We start from the raw sequence: 23737 nt of genomic DNA, 5'->3' as shown, positions 1-23737 counted from the left end.
CATTTTTATCTAACTTATGAATTCCTTATGTTCTTTTTAACACAAAGGCATGACATCATGTAGACTAGAGTTGACACAGTGGCTGAAAATGGCGAAACATGCAGTATAAATTTTTAAAAATTTTATTCAGAAGTGTTTTTACTTTATAGAAATGATTTTGTTCTTGCTGTAATCTTGTGCAACTTGAGCTGTGGCTGTGAATATAGTCTATAAGTTATATTTATTTTAATTTTATTTCAAATATTTTTTTAATTGATAATTTATTTATTTTAACAATATATTCATGTTCCAATTTGCAACTATGGTCTGAAAAAAAAATCCTGTTCAATGGAAAAAAGTTTTGTTTTTTTTTAACCCATACATCTCTAAATTTTTGGGAGCTATAATTGCAATACCGTGATACCGTGAAACCGCGGTATTTTTGCTCACGGTTATCGTACTGTCAAAATCTCATACCGGCACATGCCTAAATACAGCCTGTGTTTTTTTTTCTCTCTGGCAACTTTGTTTTGAGAAAGGGTGTGTGTATAATGTGTAAATAATGATACGATTAGTGCTGCAAAGATTAATCGATTAACTCGAGTATTCGATTAGGAAAAAAAAAGATTCAAATTAAATTTTGTTGCTTCGAGTATTCGTTTAAGTAAAGTGGCGTTGTAATGGTTTATTTTGAAAGTGTTTGCATTGAGTTTTATTGATTTGGGTGGATACACTGCCCTCTAGTCTGCCTCATTTCACATGGCTGAATCCAGCTGCTCCATGTTAAGACCAACATAAGCCACGTTTTTGTTTGAGCTAATATTCTTTTAATGCTGTCGTAATTTAGTTTATAGGTATATTTAGCTGTTTTTTTGTAGGAATATATGTCTGAACCATTTGTTGAGAGCATAAAAAAAAAACGATAGCGTTTTATAGCATTTAAGCTAGCGGTCTTTCGCTACGTAAATTAGCCAATTTTTCTTTTGTTGTACATAGATCCTTTTTTTTTTTTTTTTTTTTTTACTGTTTGATTAGGTCATAGATTAATCGACTACTAAAATAATGGCGTACCGCACGCATGCTATTTTTAGACCGTGACGTCGAATCGTAAAGCAGAAGAGGGACATTATAGACCCGCCCTAGCATAGACACCATCTTAATTCTGCTACTTTTCTCCGGTAATCTTTCAAAAACAAACATGCTGATCACACATTGCTTTTTTTGGAACTTGTAGAAACGACTCTAGACAGTACCACATATGAAGGATGAAACCAAAAACTTGGAGGAAAAATGTGAAGAATTAATCAACTTGCGCGGACTTTTAACATGAGCTCGGCAGTAAACATTTATGCCATAAACATTTTGTTGGGTTGGCATTGTATTTCAGAGGACAAAGAGGTAAGCCATTTTGATATTTTTAACTTATTTTTTAGCGTGACTTTGTGCAGTGGTGCTTCTTTGTCTGACAATGAATGACCTGAAAAGAAATAAAATGGTATCTGACTGCCACTGTTACATTTTCTGTTGTTAAAAGACAAAAAAAAAAAAACAAGTTTAGTGAGGGGGGAGTGTAAATAAATTATACAATTAAGATTTGTTATCAATGGAAAAAATTAAAAGTGTTCGTTGGCTGTCACTGTGTAGCACTTGCGATCGCTACGCAAAACAAACAATATAAATTACCCCCAAGAACGGTCAGAGACTTAGGACAACCAGAGGATATAATATATAAGAAAGACAGGGCTGGTGGTAAAGGATAGCTTGTTGAAACAGGAGAATGTCATTGTCAGTCGCGTAAGAAAAAGGTGTCGATAAAAAAGCTAAGGCTATGCTTCGATCGGCTCGTTTTTTTCGTCTTTTTCAGCCCTCGACACTCAAGCCATCTCTTTAACTGAACATTTTTATGTTCTTCCACATCTTTGCCAGTGAAATTTGGCACCAGATACATTATTTTTGGAGAGAATTGGTAGGTTAAGCTCTGTAAACATCTCCTTCGTACACTATTTCAATTCATTTCCGATCAGGGACAAACGGTCATGTCCCACCCCCCCTTAGCAACAGTAGCTAACCTCAGGTATATTAATGAGCGGAAGTGACGTGTTGCTTGCGGTACACCATTGCCTTGCTCTCACTCTCCAATTATATTCAACTAATTAATATTAATAATAGTAGTGGTACATTTACCCAGTAAATGTGAACATACTCATATTCCTGCATCATAACTTGGACTGAGAGAGAAATATGTAGAAAATGAGCAAGTCTCTAAAAATGTTGGATGGAGCTTTAAAGTCAGTGAAGTGCCTGCAATACACACACACACACACACACATATTGAACCGTTTCGGTTCGGGGTCCTCGGTTCGGAACGGAGGCGTACCGAACGAGTTTCTAACGTAATGTAACCCTTACTTTTCGAGGCTGTGAATTGATCGAGTTAGTTTGTTTGTGTAGATTATGTTTACTCCGTCTTCTCTACAATAATGAGGACCAACACGTTAGGACAGTTAAGAAACGTCAACCACGCGACAACATGGCCGCCGCGAGAACGCAGTGAAACGCGGGCGTTAAAGTCAATCAGCCAATGCACACCAGTCGCAGTGCGGCCGCATGTTAGACGCGTCCCAGAAGCGGCTCAACGCGACGCACGAGAACGGTAGAGTTGATTATTTGACGCGAGACATGGCCCTCCTGCAGCAATACTACAACCGGTAGCTAGGATCGGGCCGGAAGTCACTCGTGTAAAAAATACGGTGGATCCGGTCGATTTTCAAACTAATATGCAATCGTGACATACTTTTTGAGTCCATCAGATCTCTTGAGTGGTAGATCGGGGCACAGTTGACTTGTCTTGTTGATTTACTGCTGTCTTCTCTGCTATAATAATAACCAACACGGCCCCGTGTTCAATACAAAATCCTCCTACCACAATAAAACAAGTAGGAACTAATATTCACATAGGAACTAAAGTTATACAACATAAAATATACAATATAAATGAATACTACATCACATTTGTAAAATATAAATACATAATAAAATAAATAATAGCCCATTTAGATAAAAAAATTGAGGTAACACTTTATAATAACTATCTGTTTTATAGTTAATAGATCATTAGTAAACTGATTGATAACTGATTTATTGTTGATTTGTGAAGTATTTGTTAACAGTTTGTTAAGCATTTACAGGGTGTTCTTAACCTGAAACACAGTTTGCGTAGAAACGTTTCAAGTTTTTGTGTGTAAGGTTTGGCATTTCTATCTTTTCAGGTTAAGAAATGCCGTTCACTTCAAAAGAAAAGGCATTTTGATAAGGCATTTTGCAGGCAGCGCTCATGTTGCACATTTATGAAAATCAGCCATAGAACCAACAAATATTTGTACTTTTCTTTGTATATTTAACCAATAACACTTATGACCTTCAACATAAGTGTATATAGTTTTATTAAGATCCATCAACTAGCATGGGCATTTAGAATGGGGTCAACCATATTGGAACACCCTGTAAATGCTTAACAGACTGTTAACAAATACTTCACAAATCAACAATATATCATTTATCAGCAGTTTACCAATGCTCTATTAACTAGTAAAACGGATAGTTATTATAAAGTGTTACCAAAATTGAAATAAGCTAAAACACCTGTAATTAAATAAAATACACACATCCTGCTAACACAATTAAATTGATTAATTTCTGTGTGGCGCTTTAACTTGAGAAAATCCAACAATAAAGCTTTTGAAAACCGTTCATAAGAAAAAAAATGTTTCATTTAGGCATTGCATTTGTAAAATACATGTTAAAATCTGAGTCATTGGGATTGCTTTTCTCTTTAGCACATGACTTCTTTTTTTCTTCTTTCTTTCAGAAAGAAAGCTGACCAATGCGCGGGGTCTGAAAGGCAAATTGTTGTTGGATTATCTTTAAATACCCGCTACTTTTTGAGCAGAATTCTAGCTTTGTATAGGCTAATGTTCCTATTGTTGAAAGCACAAAAGTGTGTAATAAACAACTAGCACATTTATATTTTGCATTTTGTTTTCTTACTGTACCGAAAATGAACCGAACCGTGACCTCAAAACCAAGGTACGTACCGAACCGAGATTTTTGTGTACCGTTACACCCCTAATATATATATATTTTAGAAATGTTTTTACTTTTTCATGGAAATTATTATTTTTGTTTTAATGTTCAGCAACTTGAGCTGTGGCTATAGGTTTAGTCTATAAGTTCTACTTATTTCAGTTTTATTTAAAATATTTCAGTTATTTTTTATTTTATTTGTTTTAGCAATAGTATAGTCATGTTGATGTTCCAATTTGCAAATATGTTGTGAAAAATAAAAAATCCTGTTCAATGGAGATTTTTCTTCCTTAACTCATACATCTCAAAATAACACATTTTAGAGCTACAGTTGCAATTCAGTGATGCCGTGAAACAACGGTATCATACCGTCAAAATCTCATACTGGCTAGGCATGTGCCGGTATGGGATTCTGAAGGTATGATAACCTTAAGCCAAAATATCACGATATTGCAATTACAGCTCTAAAATATGTTACTTTGAGATATCAGGGTTTAAAAAAAAAAAATTTTTTTTTAACTTTTTTCAATTGAACAGGATTTCTATTTTTCAAAACATTGGCAAATTGGAACATATGTATAATGTTGGGTTAAAATAAAATAAAACAAATATTCTAAATAAAATTAAAATAAATGCAGTCCTTTAGGTGAGCTTAAACCCACAGCTCAAAATTATTACCATCAGAACAGCAATAATTATTTTCTATAAAAAGCACGTGTGTATGACTCTTATCATGTTTACATTATGCCCACTCTTTCTCAACACAGTTGCCAGAGAGTAGAAAACATAATCGTTTCACATTTCTGTTGACCCTCTTCCTCTAAGCTGCGACCGTCTGTAACTTTTCTGTAGCCGAAGTATTCCCATACCAGCGATTTAGTTTTCTTCGATGGGGGGAAAGTTCAGGAGTTTCACTTCTTCCAGCCATCGTGTTGCACAGCTGACTCATTGACACTGAGCAATAACCGGTGGTGGAGGGCTGTGCCTTGCAGCTGCAAGCAAGAGATTTCTCGCTGCATGTTTTTGGATACAAAAAAATAGCTATTACCCTATGGACGGTATGACAGAAAGTGTTTTGCGGTTTTGAAACATTGACTTTTTCATACAACGGTATATCTTGAAACCGGTAATCGGCATATGTCTAATACCGGCACATGACTACTATCAACTATTGTATGATACGTCTCAACATTTAATGCAGGGTGCACCGATTTTATCAGTGTTTCATTTTTTGTTGAGCATGGGCAGTTTTTTTGCATTAGAAATATATTACGAAAAGCAAACACAGTCCTTAATAGTTGCTTGTATTACTGAGAAAATGGCGTACCGCAAGCAACACATCACTTTTGCTCATTAATATTCATGATGTTAGCAATTGTTGCTAGGCGGGTCAACCTCCGGTTTGTCCCTAATAGTAAATGCGTGGAAATAGTGTACGAACGAGATGTTTACTGAGCTAAACCCACCAATTCTGTCCGAAAATGATGTCCCTGGTGCCAAATTCACTGGTAAAGATGTGGAAGAACATACAAATGTTCAGTTAAAGAGATAGCTTGAATGTCGAGGGCTGAAAAACACGGGGAAAAAGAGCCGACCTGATCCAGACTTTTTTATCTACACCTGTTTCTTGTGTGCATTGCCTTACGCCACTGACAAATCCTTCTCCTGTTTCAACAATCTTTCCTTTACCACCATATGCCCTGTTTTTCTTACATATTATTGTCTTACATCTCTGACTGTTCTTTGGGTCAATTTACATTGCTATTTTTGTGTAGCGATCGCAAATGCTACTCAGTGACAGCCAACGAACACTTTTTTTTTTCATAAATAACAAATCTTAATTCTATAATTTATTCACACTTCCCCTTTCCTAAAGTTGTTTTTTACAACAGAAAAGGTAACAACAGTGGCAGTCAGATACCATTTAAATTTTCTTTGAGGTCATTCAATGTCGGACAGAAGCGGCACGGCAAAACGCCACGCTGAAAATAATTAAAAATATCAAAATGGCTTACCTGTGACCTACCTTATGAAATGTGAATGGCTTTACCGTTCTGGCATTAAACTAGTCTTTAGGACGTCTGCTCAAGTTGATCCATTCGTCACATTTTTTTCCTCCCGAGTTTTTGGTTTTGGGAAACGTATTAAGGAAACATCGTTCATATATCGTAATTCTAGAGTCGTTTGTACAAATTCCATAGCAGCAGTGTTTGATCGGCATGTTCTTTTTGGAAAGATTACCGGAGAAAACAAGCAGAAATAACATGGATCATATGCAAGGGCGTGTCTATAATGACCCACTTCCACGTTACGATGTCACGGTCTAAAAATAGCATTCGTGCGGCACGCTTTTGGAATCAGACTAAAGTTGAAGTACCGATTCAAAATGAGAGGACCAAAAAAATTAAACAACTTCATTTTTCAATGATGGATGAATGACATTGATGAAATGTATCCATCAATGCCATATTGTGTTGCTTTTCAGGAATGGCAGGCGTCTGCGGATCTGAAACCAGCCCTGTACGACCACCTGAGGAAATGGGTGCCTCGGATCTACTGTCACAAGGAGGAGTCCAACCCAAAAGAAGAAGAAGAAGAGCAAGTCCAGAGACAGCTACTCCGTCCACTGGAGTACTTTCTGTTTGGTGAAGATCCCGATGAAGGTGTAAAAAAGCTCAAGCAGGGCAATTCGTCTTCCCAGCTCTGTGGGCGCGTCTTCAAAGAAGGAGAGACAGTCTACTCTTGCAGGTTTTCAAATTATCCCTCACTGTTAAAAATGTGTATTTGTGCATCACTTCGGTGTGACAGTTGTCGTGACATCATTGGGCAGTGGGCACTTTGAAAAACATTTAGAAGTCAACTTTTCACATTTTTTTTAATCACACAAGGCTCAATGACACGATGTCATTTTTATTTCATTCAAAATTTCCAAACTTCCAAACCAAATTTTTGGTGTCAAATCGTCTTCTTTGACATTCGTATGGTATTCCTGAAAAATCGTGGCATATTACTTAGCCTGTGACATTACAATGACTGACTTTCGACCAATGAAATGACCTACTTTTAAAAAATACTCACGTGATGCAAATATTCTGCTTCTGACAACAATAAGAAACATACCGATTTCCTGCTTATAGATAGCCAAATTTTAAGTGCTTTAGGTAAGTTTTTGTGGTAATTATCTGTTAACACATTCGTATTTAGGCCAAGTTTTGGGGTAAACATGAGTGGAGTCTCAAGTTTCAACTTCGGTTGTTCAAGATGTTGACAATTACCTTCACGGTCACCACTATAAACTATCCTTGCCTAGTAACAGATGTGAGAATATAGTTGTCATAAGTGACCACATGCTGTACTTTTCACCTCCTTACAGGGATTGTGCAATAGATCCTACATGTGTACTGTGCATGGACTGCTTCCAGGAGAGCGTGCACAAAAGTCATCGTTACAAGGTGGGTGCAAATGTTGACTGCAATTGTTTTTCTTCAATATTGAAATGATCAACCCCAAAACATTCAATAAAAAACAAATTGATCATGAAATTATTCAACAACAAATTTGATAAATACGCGATCATTAGGAGCCCTTGTTTAAATCAAAATGATACAAATCCGTTTATTGCAGCCTCTCTACAGTATCTGACTGATTACTGTAGTTCTCAATGAAATTTTCAAAGTAATACATTTGAAAACATAAGCTTTTGCTTTGGAAAGCAATGGTCAGTATTTTCCCCTATTTTCTGCAATACTATTTAATTGTTACATTCAGTTTTTGTGTCCAAAAGTTCGACTTTTGATATTTAAAGTGCCTGTGGCAGGATTTTAAAAAAGTCTTAAATAGAATTATTATTTGAATGAAAATCGTATTTCGAGACGATTCGACTATATACAAAAATTTGGCAAAGAGCAGATGATGAAAAATTAGTCTTTTAATCTGCCGTTTAGCCCCGCGTGTCATTATGGATGTTCTCATTCCATACAACTCAAGTCCCTTAAATCCACTCCGTCACCCGTTACCTCCGGAGTCCTTCAGGGATTTGTACTCGGGCCCCTACTGTTCACCATCTACCTCCTTCCCATTGGCAATATTTTCCGTAAATTCAACATTCAACATAAATTCAACTTTCACTATTACACTGATGACACCCAGCTCTACCACTTCCGAACCCTCCTCCTCTCTCCCGCCCACCTTCCTGACTGACTGTATCACCGAAATAAAAAACTCTCGCCCAAAATTTCCTCAAACTCAACAGCAGTAAAACCGAGGTGCTCCTCATCGGCTCCAAATCCATCATATCCAAGTACCGTAGCCATTCCCTCACCATAGACAACTCCACTGTTTCACCCTCCCCCCAAATTAAGAGCCTTGGTGTCATCCTGGACAATACACTCTCTTTTCATTCACACATTAATAATATTCCCGGATTGCCCATTACCACCTACCATCAACCGCCTCCGCCCCTCCCTCACCCCCCATTCTGCTGCAATCCTGGTTCATAGTTTTGTCACTTACCGCCTGGATTAGTGCAACTCCCTCCTCTTTGGCCCCCCTCAAAAGATCCTCCGTAACCTGCAACTGGTCCAGAATTCAGCTGCTCGCATTATAAACCGTACCCCATTCATCCACCACATCACTCCAGTTCTCCGCCAGCTTCATTGGCTCCCAGTCCACTTCTGCATCCAGTTCAAAGTTCCCCTCCACACAGTCAAGGCCATCCACAACCTTGCCCCTCCCTACCTGTCCAACCTCCTCCATACTACAACTCCCTTCCGTGATGTGATTTTCAAAATAAAGTGTGCAAAGAAACAATTTGTATTTGACATACGTGCTATTTCAGATGACTTATGGCAAATAGTGCCTAAATAATGATCTATACTGTATTTTTCAGACTATAAGTCGCACCTGAGTATAAGTCGCACCAGCCATAAAATGCCCCACAAAGAGGAAAAAAACATATATAAGTCGCACCGGAGTATAAGTCGCATTTTTGGGGGAAATTTACATAATAAAATCCAACAAATAGAACAGATATGTCATCTTGAAAGGCAATTCAAAATAAAAATACAATAGAGAAGAACATGCTGAATAAGTGTACAGTATGATAATGTTACATGATGCATGAACAACGAAAAGCGAACGTTGCCGGTATGTTAACATAACATAGCTATTAAGCCTGAACGATATATTGTTTAAACATCGTCATCGCGATGTGCGTGTGCGCAATAGTCCCATCGCAAGCACGTGCGATAGTTTTTCTTTTTTTTTGATCCACATACACTTCACTTTCTGGTCTGCGCACAGCCTCCTACCCTCACTCTCCCAGCCTTTTGATCCTCTCAGTCACTGCGGCACAACGATGGCTTTGGTCTGGCCAAAGAAGCAGACTTCACACGGGCATCTGTCAATCATCGTTTAACTTGTTAAATAGTTGCAAGGAAGCCGCGCTGGAATGAATGTGTACTGTGGGGACGTTGGAGACATTTAAATGCCAGAAGTGATCATGAGGAGTTTGAAATTTCTACATGTCACTTCAACGGTCACAGCTAAAGTAGACAAACAGAAGCATTTAATAGAGCCAAGCATTTATCTGCTACAGTACTTTATTCTTGTTCAAAAATGATTTGGTTGGACAGTTATGTTTAAAACTTATCATAATTATGACATTTGAAGTGCTTAAAAACCATTTATTTATATACATTTTTTAAATCACTTTGGGGCGAAAAGTGAGAAAAAAACATGTCTTATATGTATCTCTTTCCAATGCTAAATCTGAATAAATACATTGGGCACAAAAAAACACACAATTTTTTTTTTTTTTTAAATGGGGGAGGTGCGCTACTTCGCGGTTTTTCACTTATCGCGGCGGGTTCTGGTCCCCATTAGCCGCGAAAAACAAGGGATGACTGTACACTGTGGTGATGGTGAGTCATCTAAAGTCTTTCCAAACAGCTATTTAAGTCATCTTGTGAAAATTTCTTGAAAAAAGTATATATACATTTTTTTAATATCGCAATATAATATCGCAATATATCGCAAACCTAAAAAAAATCGCAGCAATAGTTTTTTTCCAATATCGTTCAGGCCTAATAGCTATTAAGTTATTCAGATAACTATAGCATAAAGAACATGATAACAAGTTTCCCAAACCATCAGTGTCACTCCATAACACCAAAATAACATGTGAAATGATATGATAATGTGTTAATAATTTCTCACATAAGAGTATAAGTCACACCCCCAGCCAAACTATGAAAAATTACTGCGACTTATAGTCCGAAAATACAGTACCTTCTTTTTGTATGCATCCAAACAAAACAAAGCTGAAAGCGTACGGTAGTACTGAGGGTGTCAAATTCGCTATTGGTAGACATTTTGGCATAACAACGGTATTAACAAGGAACATTTGTAACAAACAAAATTCTTAGAAACAAGATTTTTTTTGTGTATAAACATTGTGAGCATTGAACTGCTCAAAAGAAGTGACCCTTTAAAAGGGGAACAACTTAACAAAGTTCTGCATTTAGACGTCTTGTTTGATTATCCAAATTATAAATCTTTTTTAAAAAAATCATTTGCAAGGCATGGCGGCTTTTATTTTGTTGTGAAGCTGCGCCACAATATTTAATGTGTAGGGGAAACCCTGGTGTTAGATAAATGGGTTTATATGTGTGGTTTCTTTATAAAAAGAAATAAGACAACTAGGGCTGCATTAATCGATGAACAGGTTAGTTCGAATAATCGAGTAATCAGATAAGGAACATGAAAAATTAAAATACCTGAGTTGAGCCTCAAATGGTATAAAAAAATAAATAAGGATTTATGTACAACAAAAGAATAATGGCTAACTTACATAGCAAAAGTCTCAGCATGAAAATCTCTCACCTTTCGGTGAAATTCGCCGTTTTGAAGTCAAAAAGGGCGACCTACGTGAATTGCGTAGATCCGAGGAGAAATTCTTTTGGGGGGGGAGTCGGGAGGTTTTATTTAATTATTATTATTATTATCATCATGTGATTAACTTAGTACGTAAACTGGGCACTTAAGAAATCGGTTCTTTAAAAAACGTGACACTTGGACAGTCAGCAAATCCTTCTAGATGCTTCGCTGACGAGAACCAATCATCGGCCCAAGCTGCGTTCCATTATTCCAAACGCGCGCACTCCTACATGGAGTGCTCGGAGAGCCTTTGGTTGCATTGCAAAGCTGCGAAAACAAAAAGCAGGCCTTATCCACACCGGGGTAGACCAGAGCGCAGCATACACACTTGCCTGTATTTGCCAGCAGATTAAATTTGGTGAGTAATGGTTTCAATCGTTTTCACATTTTGCGATATAAAAAAGTTACTGCCATTCGTTTCAGCTTGTGTTGAACACTGCCAGAGCTAGCCAAATCTCCCATGAAGCTTGTGTATTTAGCGTTAATATAGACGAAGAAACACACTGTTGAGTCAAATTAAGCGGCATGCTCTCGGATGGAGGGGGGGCGCCTCGGATCGCTCCCGTCGTCCGCCTGAGACGCGTTATTTTCGGCTGTGACTTGAGCTGACGGCCGGTGTCGGCACATCACCGGCCCGACGACTGGTGGGAATGACTCTTGCTAAGCTTTTCAGAAATACAGGGATCCATCATTTTTCGCGGTTAATGGGGACCAGAACCTGCCGCAATAAGTGAAAACCGCGAAGTAGCCCCCCCCCCCCCCCATTTTTTTGTGCGTGTTCAATGTATTTATTCAGATTTTACATAGGAAAAAAGATACATATATACAAGACATGTTTTTTCAGTTTTCTCACCAAAGTATCATTTATAAATGGTTTTCAAGCACTTCAAAATATAAGAATTATGATAAGTTTTAAACATGTTACTGCCCCACCGAATTATTTTTAAACAAGAATAAAGTAGTAAGAAAATGCTTGGCTTTATTAAATGCTTCATAGTGAGTCTACTCAAACCCTCTCAGGCTTTGTTAAACGGTGATTGACACATGTGCAAAGTTTTTCTTTTTATATATATTTTTTTTGTTTGAAGCAACTTATTTGATTGAATAATAAAGACACAAATGTCCTAGCCAAAATGTGGCCCAAACGCAAAATAACATTACTTCAATGGAAAAAATTGTTTCAATCAAGAAAAAGTTTTCAAATGCTTTTTTTCTCTCAAATTTATTTGTGCAATCAAAAACAATTTTTTTATTGAAGTGACTTTTTTGGGATTAAAAGTATATACTGTATTTTGATTGAAGCAACTTTGTTTTTGATAGAAGTAACTTTGTTTTTTGATTGAATAATAAAAACACAAATCTACCTCCATCGTTATTGAGAGAGAACGAAATTAAGAAAGCTTTAAAACTAAAAGCCACCGGGAGTGTTTTTTTTTTTTTTTTTTTTAATATTTATATTTCATTACATAGACATGCCTCGTAGGGAAAGGAGATTGAGGGATAAAAAAAGGAGTTGGATGAGGCTGCTAAAGGCAGTGGATACCGCATCAGCTGGGTGAATAGCAGACCTGGTAAGAACAAGTTTGCAAGGATAGTCGGGTATTAAATACAATTATACACACAATTACAATGTTATTTTTCTATAAGATTTTATGTCATTGCTTTATTAATCATTAGGTGCTAGAGTTAAGTATGGATAATAATGAAATAATAGTTTTGAGAAAACTGTGCTGTTGGTGGCTCAGTGACCATCTGATATGGTTTGTTCTCAGATGAACAAGTTGAGGAAGGAAGTTTTGATGCAGAGGTTGAAGGAAGAAAAGAGGCAGACTGACTGAGTCACAGCTAGAAAGTGTTGATGACAGTTTTGATTTCTATTCACTGTTGCCCCCTCCCAATTAAAGTATGTCACAGTCGCAGCCAATTATTAACTAAAGCTGGTAAAAATTGAAGTTATGTTGTTTTAAGGTGTATTAAATACACAGTGTGGGTCGACAGAGCTCAATTTTTGTTAGGGTGTAGAGTATACTGGAACATATTTCCTCCACACCCTTCTCACCTTTTTAACCCCTGACCCATTTTCATGCCTGGTCTACTAGCTTAAATGCTATAAGACGCTAAGGTTTTTTTTTTTTTTTTTTTTTAACAATGCTCTTAACAAATGTTTCAGACACATACCCCCCCCCCCCCCCCCCAAAAAAGGCTTAATATACCAATAAACTAAATTACATATGCATTAAAAAAAAAAAAAAAAAAAACATTAGCTCAAACAAAAACTTGGCTTTTGTTGGTCTTAACATGGAGCAGCTGGATTCAGAAAAAAACTAACACTTTCAAAATAAACTGTTACAACACCACTTTAATCAAACGAATACTCGAGGCAGCAAAATTTAATTCGAATCCTTTTTTTTCTAATCGAATACTCAACTTAATCGATTAATCGTTGCAGCACTAGAGACAACTTTACTCTCTAACAATTACTGAAGTGCTGATATGCTTCTCCAAAACACAATACAAATGGACACTTAAGACACTGATTAGCGTACTCACTAACTAGCTTAGCGCTCTGTGCTAAGTAGTAACATCTTGTCACCAAACAAAACACTTGGCTTCATTTATTCACTTCTGACGGAGGCACACTGGATCTAACAACACAACAGACAGTCTAACTCTCTACACATCATAAAGTTATTGATTCAGCAACCCAACCTGTGTGTAACAGTGAGATCGTTATCTTGCTCTAATCACTGGCGCGCACAGCCTCACACAACAAACAAGGACCCAAACAGGACTGTTCATAGCTGCCGGCAAAAATTGATGATAAAATTCATTGGCAACTAATTTATTGATCGATTATCTTCGATTTAATCTGTTAGCTGTTGCAGCTTTAGTTTGATTGCTTTATATAACTCAGATTAATTTATTGATGGCCAATGACAGCAATTTACTGTACGTCCAATCCACTTAAAGTGGGAAGGCCAACCTCCCACTTCAAATGAATTGAACCTCTACTGCTGATGAAGTCATTTAACTTTACAGCAGATGGATGAAAACAGCCACGTGATTGGATGTCTATCATGGTCAATTGCAGGCAATGAGTTAATCATAATGAATACGCAGAGTTGGTTCATGTCGCTCCTACACTGTAACATGTACGTATTTTTCCTTAGATGCACGCCTCATCCGGTGGGGGGTTCTGTGACTGTGGCGATGTGGAAGCCTGGAAAATTGGCCCGTGCTGCTCTAAACATGATCCAGAAGCAGCCACTGCTATGGTAACAGTAAGTTACATAACTGAGCTCAAAGAGTCACTTAGCAAGGGACATACTTGTTCCTTTTTGTGTCACTGAACTCCATAATACTTATTTTCTTATTTTAGGCTGAGGACTTGGGTCATGGCTGTGAAAAATATGACATTTTACCTGGTGATGTACCAAAAGCAAAATTCTTTATATTGGAAACACTTGGTTGAAATCCGAAAGGCCGAATAATATACATGCCTACAATTCTTTTTTTCATGTATTTAATTTTTTATTCTTTTTTAAAATTTAATTCTTTCCAATTAATGCCCTCTGCCTTGGCACTATCCCGAGGGAACTTTTTCACTTATTACTTTCACTATTAGAATCTCTCCTACTCCTTAAAATAAGACTCGCTGTTTTCTTTTACAACAAGTGGAATCGATCGCGAGCCAGGCGAGTGGGCTGAGTCATAGCGACGACAAACCCGAAGTGAGGTCGCTCCCAGCCGGATTAAACTGCGACTGTCATGGGCGGTGTGGATGTCACGGGAAGAAAAAGTGACAAAAAGAGGAAATGGTTGTGCAATAAAAGTATTGTACTAAACCACAGCGAATGCACATGTATGCATTTAAGCAATTTATTATTATTACTCAGATATGTATTTTTTTCCGTTTGGTACAGTCGAAAAACGAAACAAAAAACAACGGCAAATCGACAAAAACAAAACGGCAGGTCACATAACAAAAAAAAAAAACAAATCGGCAAATAGCATCACCAAAAAAACATCATAACCAATCACATATCAAAAAGCAATTAAAAAAATAGAACAACAAATCAATAAGCGGATTTGCTAGGGAGAACTTTTTTAACATAGTTTTAACCAAAAAGTTTGTTTCGGTTCTGAATCGATTAATTGAACAGCCTTACATCACAATATAGCAACATACAGAATGTTTCGTTTTTTATGTGCCTGAATATATTTTGTAACATTGGATGTGGGTTGTTTTTTTATGGGGGGGCGGGGGGGGTGTAAATTCTCCGTGCTGCTGTTTGGTGGATGTGTCGTATCAGATTATCCTTTGTCAACATCTTGCAACCCTGACTGCATTGTGCCTCTTTCCACAAATAACAGGTGCCTCTCCTGGAGGCATGGTTACCATCAATTTGGATGTTGTTTCCATAATGAAACCTCTACATTTAATGTCATTACAAAATGCTCAAGCTCCAATGTTTCCTCTCACAGTGGGAGAAACCTATGGAGGGAGATTTGTGTCTTTATTATTCAATACAAAAAAAAGTTGCTTCAATCAAAATATATACTTTCAATCAAAAAAAAAGTCACTTCAATTTAATAATAAATAAAGAAGTGTCTGAATGGAAAAAATACATTTGAGACTTTAAAAAAATGCATTTGAACACTATTTTTTATTTATAAGTTTTTTGTTTTTGTTTTTTTTTTTAATTGAAACAACTTTTTTGAATGAAGTAATGCAGTTTTGTGTTTGGACCACATTTTGGGTAGGACATTTGTATCTTTATAATTCAATCCAAAAATAAGTTGAAATATTTTTTTGTTTCTTTGAAGCAAAAGAAAAATCACTTCAATCCAAAAATTGTTTTTTTCTTCGAAACAACTTTTTTTTAAAAAATTGAATTATAAAGATAAAAATGCCCATAAAATGTTTTTGAATGCAAAAAATATTTGAGACTCAAAAAATTGCATTTGAACACTTAACGCAACTTTTTTTTGATTGAATAATAAAGACACAAATCTACCTCTATACATAGACTTCATAATGATATTGACTGGTCAGATTCGACCTTCACTGCGCCACGCCTTCAAGTAGGGGGCCATCCCACAATCCGCTTCAGTTATTCGTGAGTCTGTCACAGCGACACATGCAGCAATCCAATGCTGGATTTAGGTTGAGAAAGTACGAAAGCTGTACAGCATACAAACAGGAAGGATTGTCTCAGGAGTGATTTGTTCGAGGTAATTATTATATTTTTTGTTTTTTCACAAGAATTATCAACGTAAAAAGCTCTTTGTTGTAAGGCTGCCGCCACATTGTCTAACAGTCTAGCATCGTACTTCGATGTATTTATGTCAAATAAATGCTAACTGAATGTTGTTTAAGAATCAAGACTGTTTTGCGTCTATATGTATGAAGATTTCAGGGATGTTTCGTTCCACGGACGGCTCTCTGAGGGCGTAACATAAAACAAGCCTCAGGTTCATCAATGGCACAATTTATTTACACAAATCAAACTCAATGAACAATGGATCCAAAATGCGGAAGAAGCTGGCTTCAGGGTAAGCCCAGGCCAAAACAACAAACAAAAGGAAACTACAGTTAAACCTCACCTGCTAACTAAACCTTGATCGTAAAAAGCAAATAACAAAAAGACAGCCAACTTGGTTTTCAGGCATGAAAATCACTCACATTTTGGCAAAATTCGCCATTTTGAATCAAAATAGGGTGACCTACGTGAAGTGTGTAGATCCGAGGAGTAAATTTTTTTGGGCGGGGGGTGGGGGTCGTAAGTCAATCTAACTAACTAACGACATATTTTATTGACGTTGCTAAGCCAGTCGCGATATGAAATTAGTCCATTTATTGCGAGGTAAATAAAAATGAAGGCGGTAATTTTCACAGCTGAGTTTTATCACCGCGTGCGTGTAGATGACATATGAGACTCCAGTTGTTGTGTCCAGATGTTAATTGGTCAGCAACACTCCGTTGAATTACAGTTCACACATACAAAATAGGGAAAAACATCTATATTAAACACTGTAAACATTAGCATTGCTACATTGAGACTAATGGGGGGGGGGGGAAGACAACCTACTTTAGCCTGCTATAAAACATTGGCAGTCTTTTCCAAAACGCAAACTTGCGGTTAAAAGGTGACACTTCAAATATGAAAAATCGCTGGTTAACAGCATTTGCGAACGAAAAAAATGGAAAAAAATCTATTAGTGACACAACAAGCAATGACGAAAAGTGCTTTTTGCGGAGTGTAAAATTGTTAGCGGTTTAGCGAACGTACTTCCGGTGAACATTTCAAAATATAAGCACGCCACGTTTGTCACATAAATAACGATTTCTGGAGTTAATCCCACATACTTCAGAATTAATACTATGATATGTAAATACTATAATACTACAGAATTCAGATTCTACACTAAGAATAACTTTAAAATGACACGTTTTTTTAAAAAAATATGATTGGCAACGAATATTATAATTATTATAATACTATTATATACAGTATAGTAGTATACTATAATAATAATGCTAGATATTTTTTATAAGAATTGTTTTGAATAATGTTGGAAAGGCGAAGTCAGTGTTGTGAATCTGTTTACATTCCATTCTTTTGCACTAGTAAATGATATCAGCTAAGCCTGCATGATATATCGTTTGAACATCGCCATCACAATGTGCGCAAGCTCAATAGTCACATCGCAGGAAGTGCAATTGTTTTTCTTTTTTTCAACATTTAAACTTTGGTTTTACTTCATAAACGCAGCAAGTGCACAGATCCTGGATTAATCTGAGTTATATAAATTAGGGCCGATGGCGCCATTTTTCAGAGCATCGGAATTGGGTGAAAACGATTGGATTTTTATTTAAAAACAACATACATTCATGTTTTTCTGCTTCATGCTCGTACAGCACCACAGCGTCTTACTCTCCCTCCTGCTAGGCAGTGCGACCAAACTGTTTTTCTTCGTCAACAGTGCAGCTATCCCAAACGGTGCTATTCAAGTTATCTGGTGAAAAATTTCTTGTTTTAATAGATTAATAGAATATCGCACTCTCCAAAAATCGCAGTGATAGTTTTTTCCAATATCGTTCAGGCCTACTATCAGCATTTGACCTCATTGTTCATGTGTGATTAATTATTGTCATTTACATTTTTATTTGTACTTTAATAAAAAATTTAAGTGTTCCAAAATGTTTTTGTGAATTAATAAGCGTCAACAAAAATTGAATTGCTAAATTAGTTTAAAAAAAAAAAAAAAAAAAAGATTAGTCGACTAATTGAAAAAATAGTCTGCTGACTAATCGGGAGAAAATTAGTCGTTTGGGACAGCCCTACCGGAACATATTTCCTCCACACCCTTCTCACCTTTTTAACCCCGACCCATTTTTATGCCTGGTTTTATATTGAACCGTTCAATACGCCCTCTTCGATTCAATACACAAAAACATTCGATCCAAATGAAAAGTTCCCGAAATGTATTTTTCGAACTTTTTTTTGTCCTGCACGCAGGCCAAGCTGTCCACCTTGCCTTGAAAGAAAGAGCTCCTCCCTGCTCTCTCCTCCCTTAAACTGGGGGGTAGCTGCATTTGTTTATGGCACACGAGGATCACTGTAGTGAGGAAAGACAAAAGCTTAACCCCCGAAACACACAAGACGAGGCAAATACGATGCAGATCGCCTGCGATGCTCACTGCCGACGGCATACGACTCTCATGCGGTCCGTACACCCGTGGACGGACCGGAAGGAGGAGACTACGTGATCAGATCAACGCAGAGTTCATTATTGTGACAGTATTTTCAGGGGGAAAAAACGCACCTAAAATGCACAAAAGCAAATGGTACAGCTTAGCTACAGTTAAATTCAGTTCAACACACACAAAAGCACACAATAACCCGCGGATGCTACCCCCCGCCCCTACAAATCTACACACGCATACGCGCCTGGGTTAAGATCGGGGCTAAAAAATCCAGCCCGACCCGACCCGGGCCCGCGGGTACTAAAGCCCAATCAGTTAACTTGATTTGCAGGCCTGCGCCCAAAAACCCCCCTGATATTTTATGTTTTAATGTTTGGCCGGAGCACGAAGAACCCCCCGAAATTTTATGTTTTATTTGTGAGGACTCAGGAGAAGGAAATGCGGGGATGCGATGCGTCAGTCAGACCTGGACAGAGCACTGCTTGGAAAAACAAATTAAAGCCTGTCTTTTGTAAAGAATTCTCCCAGTTAAATAAGGCGGAATATGCATATTCAATAAACATTTATATCTTTTATATTTGTGTGTCTGTTCTATGATTAGATAGTTCATGTTTCATTTCCTTGGCAATTAAATGCAGCAGCCCCTTTGGCATTTATGTTGGCAGAAAAAAACGTTTTTTTTTTTTTTTTGTTTTTTTTGTGAAAAAAAAAAAAGTTTTTTAAATGTTTAAATAGTCTACATATTTTTTATAATCATTATAAATGCATTTACACGATAAAATAAAGCTGGAAAAGTTAAATATATTTCTGTGTGGGATATTGTGCTCACATGGACGCGCCTCTCTGACAACGAGAGGCTCTGCGTGGCTCCTGTTCGCAATTCCTATCCAGCGCCTTCTCTGTTTCATCCAAATTATTTGTTTTATAACAAGTAGTATTCTTTAGGTTAACATCCATAAATCGCTTTAGTTTACATATATAAATATATATTTATTACAAAAAAATTAGGGAGGGAGAAGCCCGACCCGAACGTAATAATTGACATTTTAGGCCCGACCCTGCCCGAAATTCGGGTCGGGTCAGGACAATTAGTCCATACACTACATTGATGAATTAAAATCCGCCGTGAATAAATGGAAGTTAAGCAGGCCAAATCAATCCATACCAGTGACTATAGATAATGCTGCAAATAATGTTAATTCAGTACGTGACACAGATGGACTTGGACCACAAAGAAGATATTTTGCTCATGTGGTGAATCTAGCTGTTAAGAGCTCTGTAGCAATCAACAGTGTGCGCCGCCTCACTTTACAAACAGAAAAGATTGTTCTCAGCACTTTTAAACAAAATTTCTTCAGCTCAGTAAGAAGTAAGCACATAAATACTATGCACTAAAATGCATGTTTATATGATGGCATTATTTTTGCTTGTTAGCAAAATAAATTTAAAAAAATAACACTTGTATTTTTTGTTTGAGAGCATTAAATGTATTGAACGAATCGAAAATCGTGTCCTTCGTATGGAAAATCGTACTGAACCATGACTTAACTGTATCGTTGCATCCCCAGCTACTACCCTGGTTTTCTACACTAAACAAAACAGGACAAAACGGGTTGAACAGAAATGGCAGTTTACCCTTACTGCTTCGGTGCTCTCATTTACAGCGGTGAACAAAACCGATCCAATAATGAATAAACACAAAAGATGTCACCGGAAAAAGCAGGAGTGTAACAAACTAGCGATCAAATGCACATGAGAGTTAAGAGCGAACAAACAGCCGGTGAGGAGGACCGCGGCACGAATGCTGTCAATGCGACCTCCCTGAGTGTTGACAGCGGCTGGTTTTTTAAATAGGCGCCCTTCCTCGGGTGTCCAATCAGCCCCGTCTACGTCGTCTCTCCACCCCGCGTCAATCAGTATACGTCACAGTGGGAGGGGAAACAGCCAGCTGGCAGAGGCGAGGATCAGCTGACTGTTGGCTTCTCAAAATAAAACAGTTAAACGGCCAGGGCTGTCACAAGGGATTTAAGCATGTATTCACAAGAATTTTCAACGAAAAAAGCTCTTTGTCTGATTCTACTGGGTCAGCTTTGACGGCCACGCCAACAATGCAAGCCCCCTATCAATCCGCCCCGTGTCTCGTCAGTATCGTTATGAAGTCTATGCTCTATAGAAACCCCCTCAATTTTGCGTTGTGTTAACAATATGGGTTTCACAGTGATGCAATGTCGTATGGGGTTTAAAAAATGCACACACTCATTTGAGCTGGGTGTTTGTTTGGGTTGTGTGCTCAATGTTAGACATTGGGATGAAATATTAGGATTTCAAGAGGAATTTTTGCTCTCTGGAGCCTTACTAGTTCGTCACAGGGACTGGTTTCTCCCCCCCACGAATCAAAACATTTAAAGTTGTTCACAGGCAGTCACTAATAAATTATGAAAGGAAAACCCTTATATTAATATTATAAACTAAATAATCAAAGGAAAAAGGATAGGGATGGCAGTGACTGAGCATGCTTTCTTTTTCAGTGTGACAACATACTTACCCCTACGCTATTCTCAAAGTAATTCATTGAATGGCCTTGAGTTGAGCTACACATGTCATAAGTTGAAGACCCTCTGTACTATTTAACGTGAGTAAGTGTTTGCTATGACGTCTACTGAGTTCATTTCCTGTGTCATTAGCAGCAAGTTCTATCGCCCCCAACCCATAGGTGCTGTCGTAAACAGAGGCTTTTAATTTCCATAAATTGGAATAAATATTTTTCTTTAAATCATGTTTTCCAGAATGAGTGCACATTGGAGCCAGAACTCTGTCAGCGTATTGAGATGCTCTTCAGGGTATTGCTGAACTACTTCACATACTTCATGGACTGGGCGGAAGGTCGGCAGCTATTCGCTCTACTTAAACCCGAGTAAGGCCAGCCTACATACTGCACATGATGTGGTTGCAAAACGGCAGCCCTAACCGAGAATGTGTCCATTTGTGCAGGGAAAAAGACAACACATACTTCTGTATGTTATACAATGACGAGCACCATTCATACGACCATGTGATCTATACCCTACAGCGATCTGTTAATTGTGATCAGGCTGAAGCGCAGACTCACACCGCTCTTATTGACAAAGAGGTACAGTGGATAGAAAAAGTCTACACACTAGTTCAAATGCAATGTTTTTCCGATGTGATCATGACTCTTAATGCTAGCATGACTTGATTATCTTGGACAGGGTCGGCGGGCGGTAAAGAAAGGAAGCCTAGAGTCATGCCAGCAAGCGAAAGACCTCATCAAGGTAAAAACGGATCATTTTATCAATGATAAATGGCACTTTCTACAAGGCCATATGAACAGTTAAATGTCATTTTAAAGTATGGTTGTGCCGGTCGTATATTTTTGCGTCCGAGTCAACTAATTCTGAGAATATGCTGATACCTAGTCACCCGATCTGTTACTGAAAAGAATTGTTTTTTGTTGTTTTTTACTGTTACTGTCCAACGTGTCGCCTTCATAATATGAATTATTTTTAAACAAGAATAACGTAGAAAAATACTTGTCTTTATCAAATGCTTCATTGAGTGAGTTCACTCAAATCCACTCTAGCTTTGACACTCAGGCTGCTGAGTACAGCTTTTCACTGACACAATGAGTTGCCATAGCACACTACCACTAGTGTGTAACTGGTTGAATGATGATTGACACATTTGTACCTTTGATCATAGAACTATTGAGCTTCTCTTGTAAGAACAAAGCTACAAACCTGTCAATCATTTTTTAAATATATGACCGTATTTTCCACACTATAAAGCGCACCTTCAATGAACGGCCTATTTTAAAACTATTTTCATATAATGAATGTACCACATTATTAAGGGCCAGTAGTAGTAGTAGTAGTAGTAGTAGTAGTGGGTTTGCGTTATGGATGGAGCTGCGCTAAAGTGAATGTCATGACATGACTAGCCAAAATTGATCGATTTAAGGTGCACCTTTGATTGCAGAAAATATGGTAATGGTCCTTTTTTAGTAACGGACTGAAATTTAAAATAGATTTCAAGTCCCTTCCTTGTTGGCGAAAAAACGATCCATGCCTGCCTTAGCTTCCTTGTGTTGAGCCCGAACCAAACAGCTCTTGGGGCAGACTCTTTCAAAGGAACAACAGCAACCAGCTGTTGCGTATGATTGTTTTTATAACCCTATAGCCGACAATGAAAGAGCAGATGCACACAAATGAACATTCAGCCAGGAATAAAGTGTTACAAAAATAATGTTGTAGTTATGAAATTAAATGACAGCAGGAAATGATCACATGCTGTTAAAAAATGCATGTGCCCATCTGTAAAATGGGGGATTATAAAAACAACTATTTGAAGCCAATTGTAATAAAGGTGTCTAGTCTGTCTCATCTAATGCAACTTTTAAGAAGTCGGCCAGGTGCAGCTGTGAGAATGTAAATACAATGGGATGAAAACATATCTGAATCTTTTGGAATTTCTCACATTTCTACATAAAATCACCATAAAATGTGATCTGATATTTTTCAAAATCACACAGATGAAAAGCAGTGACTGCTTTAACTAAAACCACCCAAACATTTATAGGTTTTCATATTTTAATGAGAATAGTATGCAAACAATGACAAAAGGGGGAAAATAAGTAAGTGAACCATCACATTTAATATTTTGTGGCCCCCCTTTTGGCAGCAAAAACTTCAACCACACGCTTCCTGTAGCTGCAGGTTAGTCTGGCACATCGATCAGGACTAATCTGGGCCCATTTTTCTCTACAAAACTGCTGTAGTTCAGTCAGATTCTTGAGATGTCTGGCATTAATCGCTGCCTTCATGTCATGCCACAGCATCTCAGTGGGGTTCAAGTCTGGACTTTGACTTGGCCACTCCAGAACATGTATTTTGTTCTTCTGAAACCATTCTGAAATTGATTTACTTATGTGTTTTGGATTATTGTCTTGTTGCAGCATCCATCCTCTTTTTAGCTTCAACTGTCTGACAGACGGCCTCAGGTTTTCCTGCA

General features: G+C 37.5%; 1 protein-coding gene across 4 annotated transcripts in view; it reads left to right on the top strand.

The window, feature by feature from the left end:
- The window catches only part of ubr1 (ubiquitin protein ligase E3 component n-recognin 1), a 112559-nt gene that overhangs the window by 5530 nt on the left and 83292 nt on the right, over positions 1-23737 (top strand). For 3 of the 4 annotated variants that reach the window (XM_057858761.1, XM_057858760.1, XM_057858763.1), the window contains exons 2-7: positions 6548-6810; positions 7436-7514; positions 14169-14279; positions 21496-21623; positions 21701-21839; positions 21940-22002. In XM_057858761.1, coding sequence (XP_057714744.1) covers positions 6548-6810; positions 7436-7514; positions 14169-14279; positions 21496-21623; positions 21701-21839; positions 21940-22002 — 783 coding nt within the window. The remainder of the gene's footprint in view (positions 1-6547; positions 6811-7435; positions 7515-14168; positions 14280-21495; positions 21624-21700; positions 21840-21939; positions 22003-23737) is intronic. The other variant, XM_057858762.1, reaches the window with a different exon arrangement.

The sequence above is a fragment of the Corythoichthys intestinalis genome, chromosome 15 (assembly GCF_030265065.1).
Source record: "Corythoichthys intestinalis isolate RoL2023-P3 chromosome 15, ASM3026506v1, whole genome shotgun sequence".
In the NCBI taxonomy this organism is placed as follows: Eukaryota; Metazoa; Chordata; class Actinopteri; order Syngnathiformes; family Syngnathidae; genus Corythoichthys; species Corythoichthys intestinalis.
The sequence above is the reverse complement of the archived record's forward strand: the minus strand, read 5'-3'. Positions and strand labels throughout refer to the sequence as shown.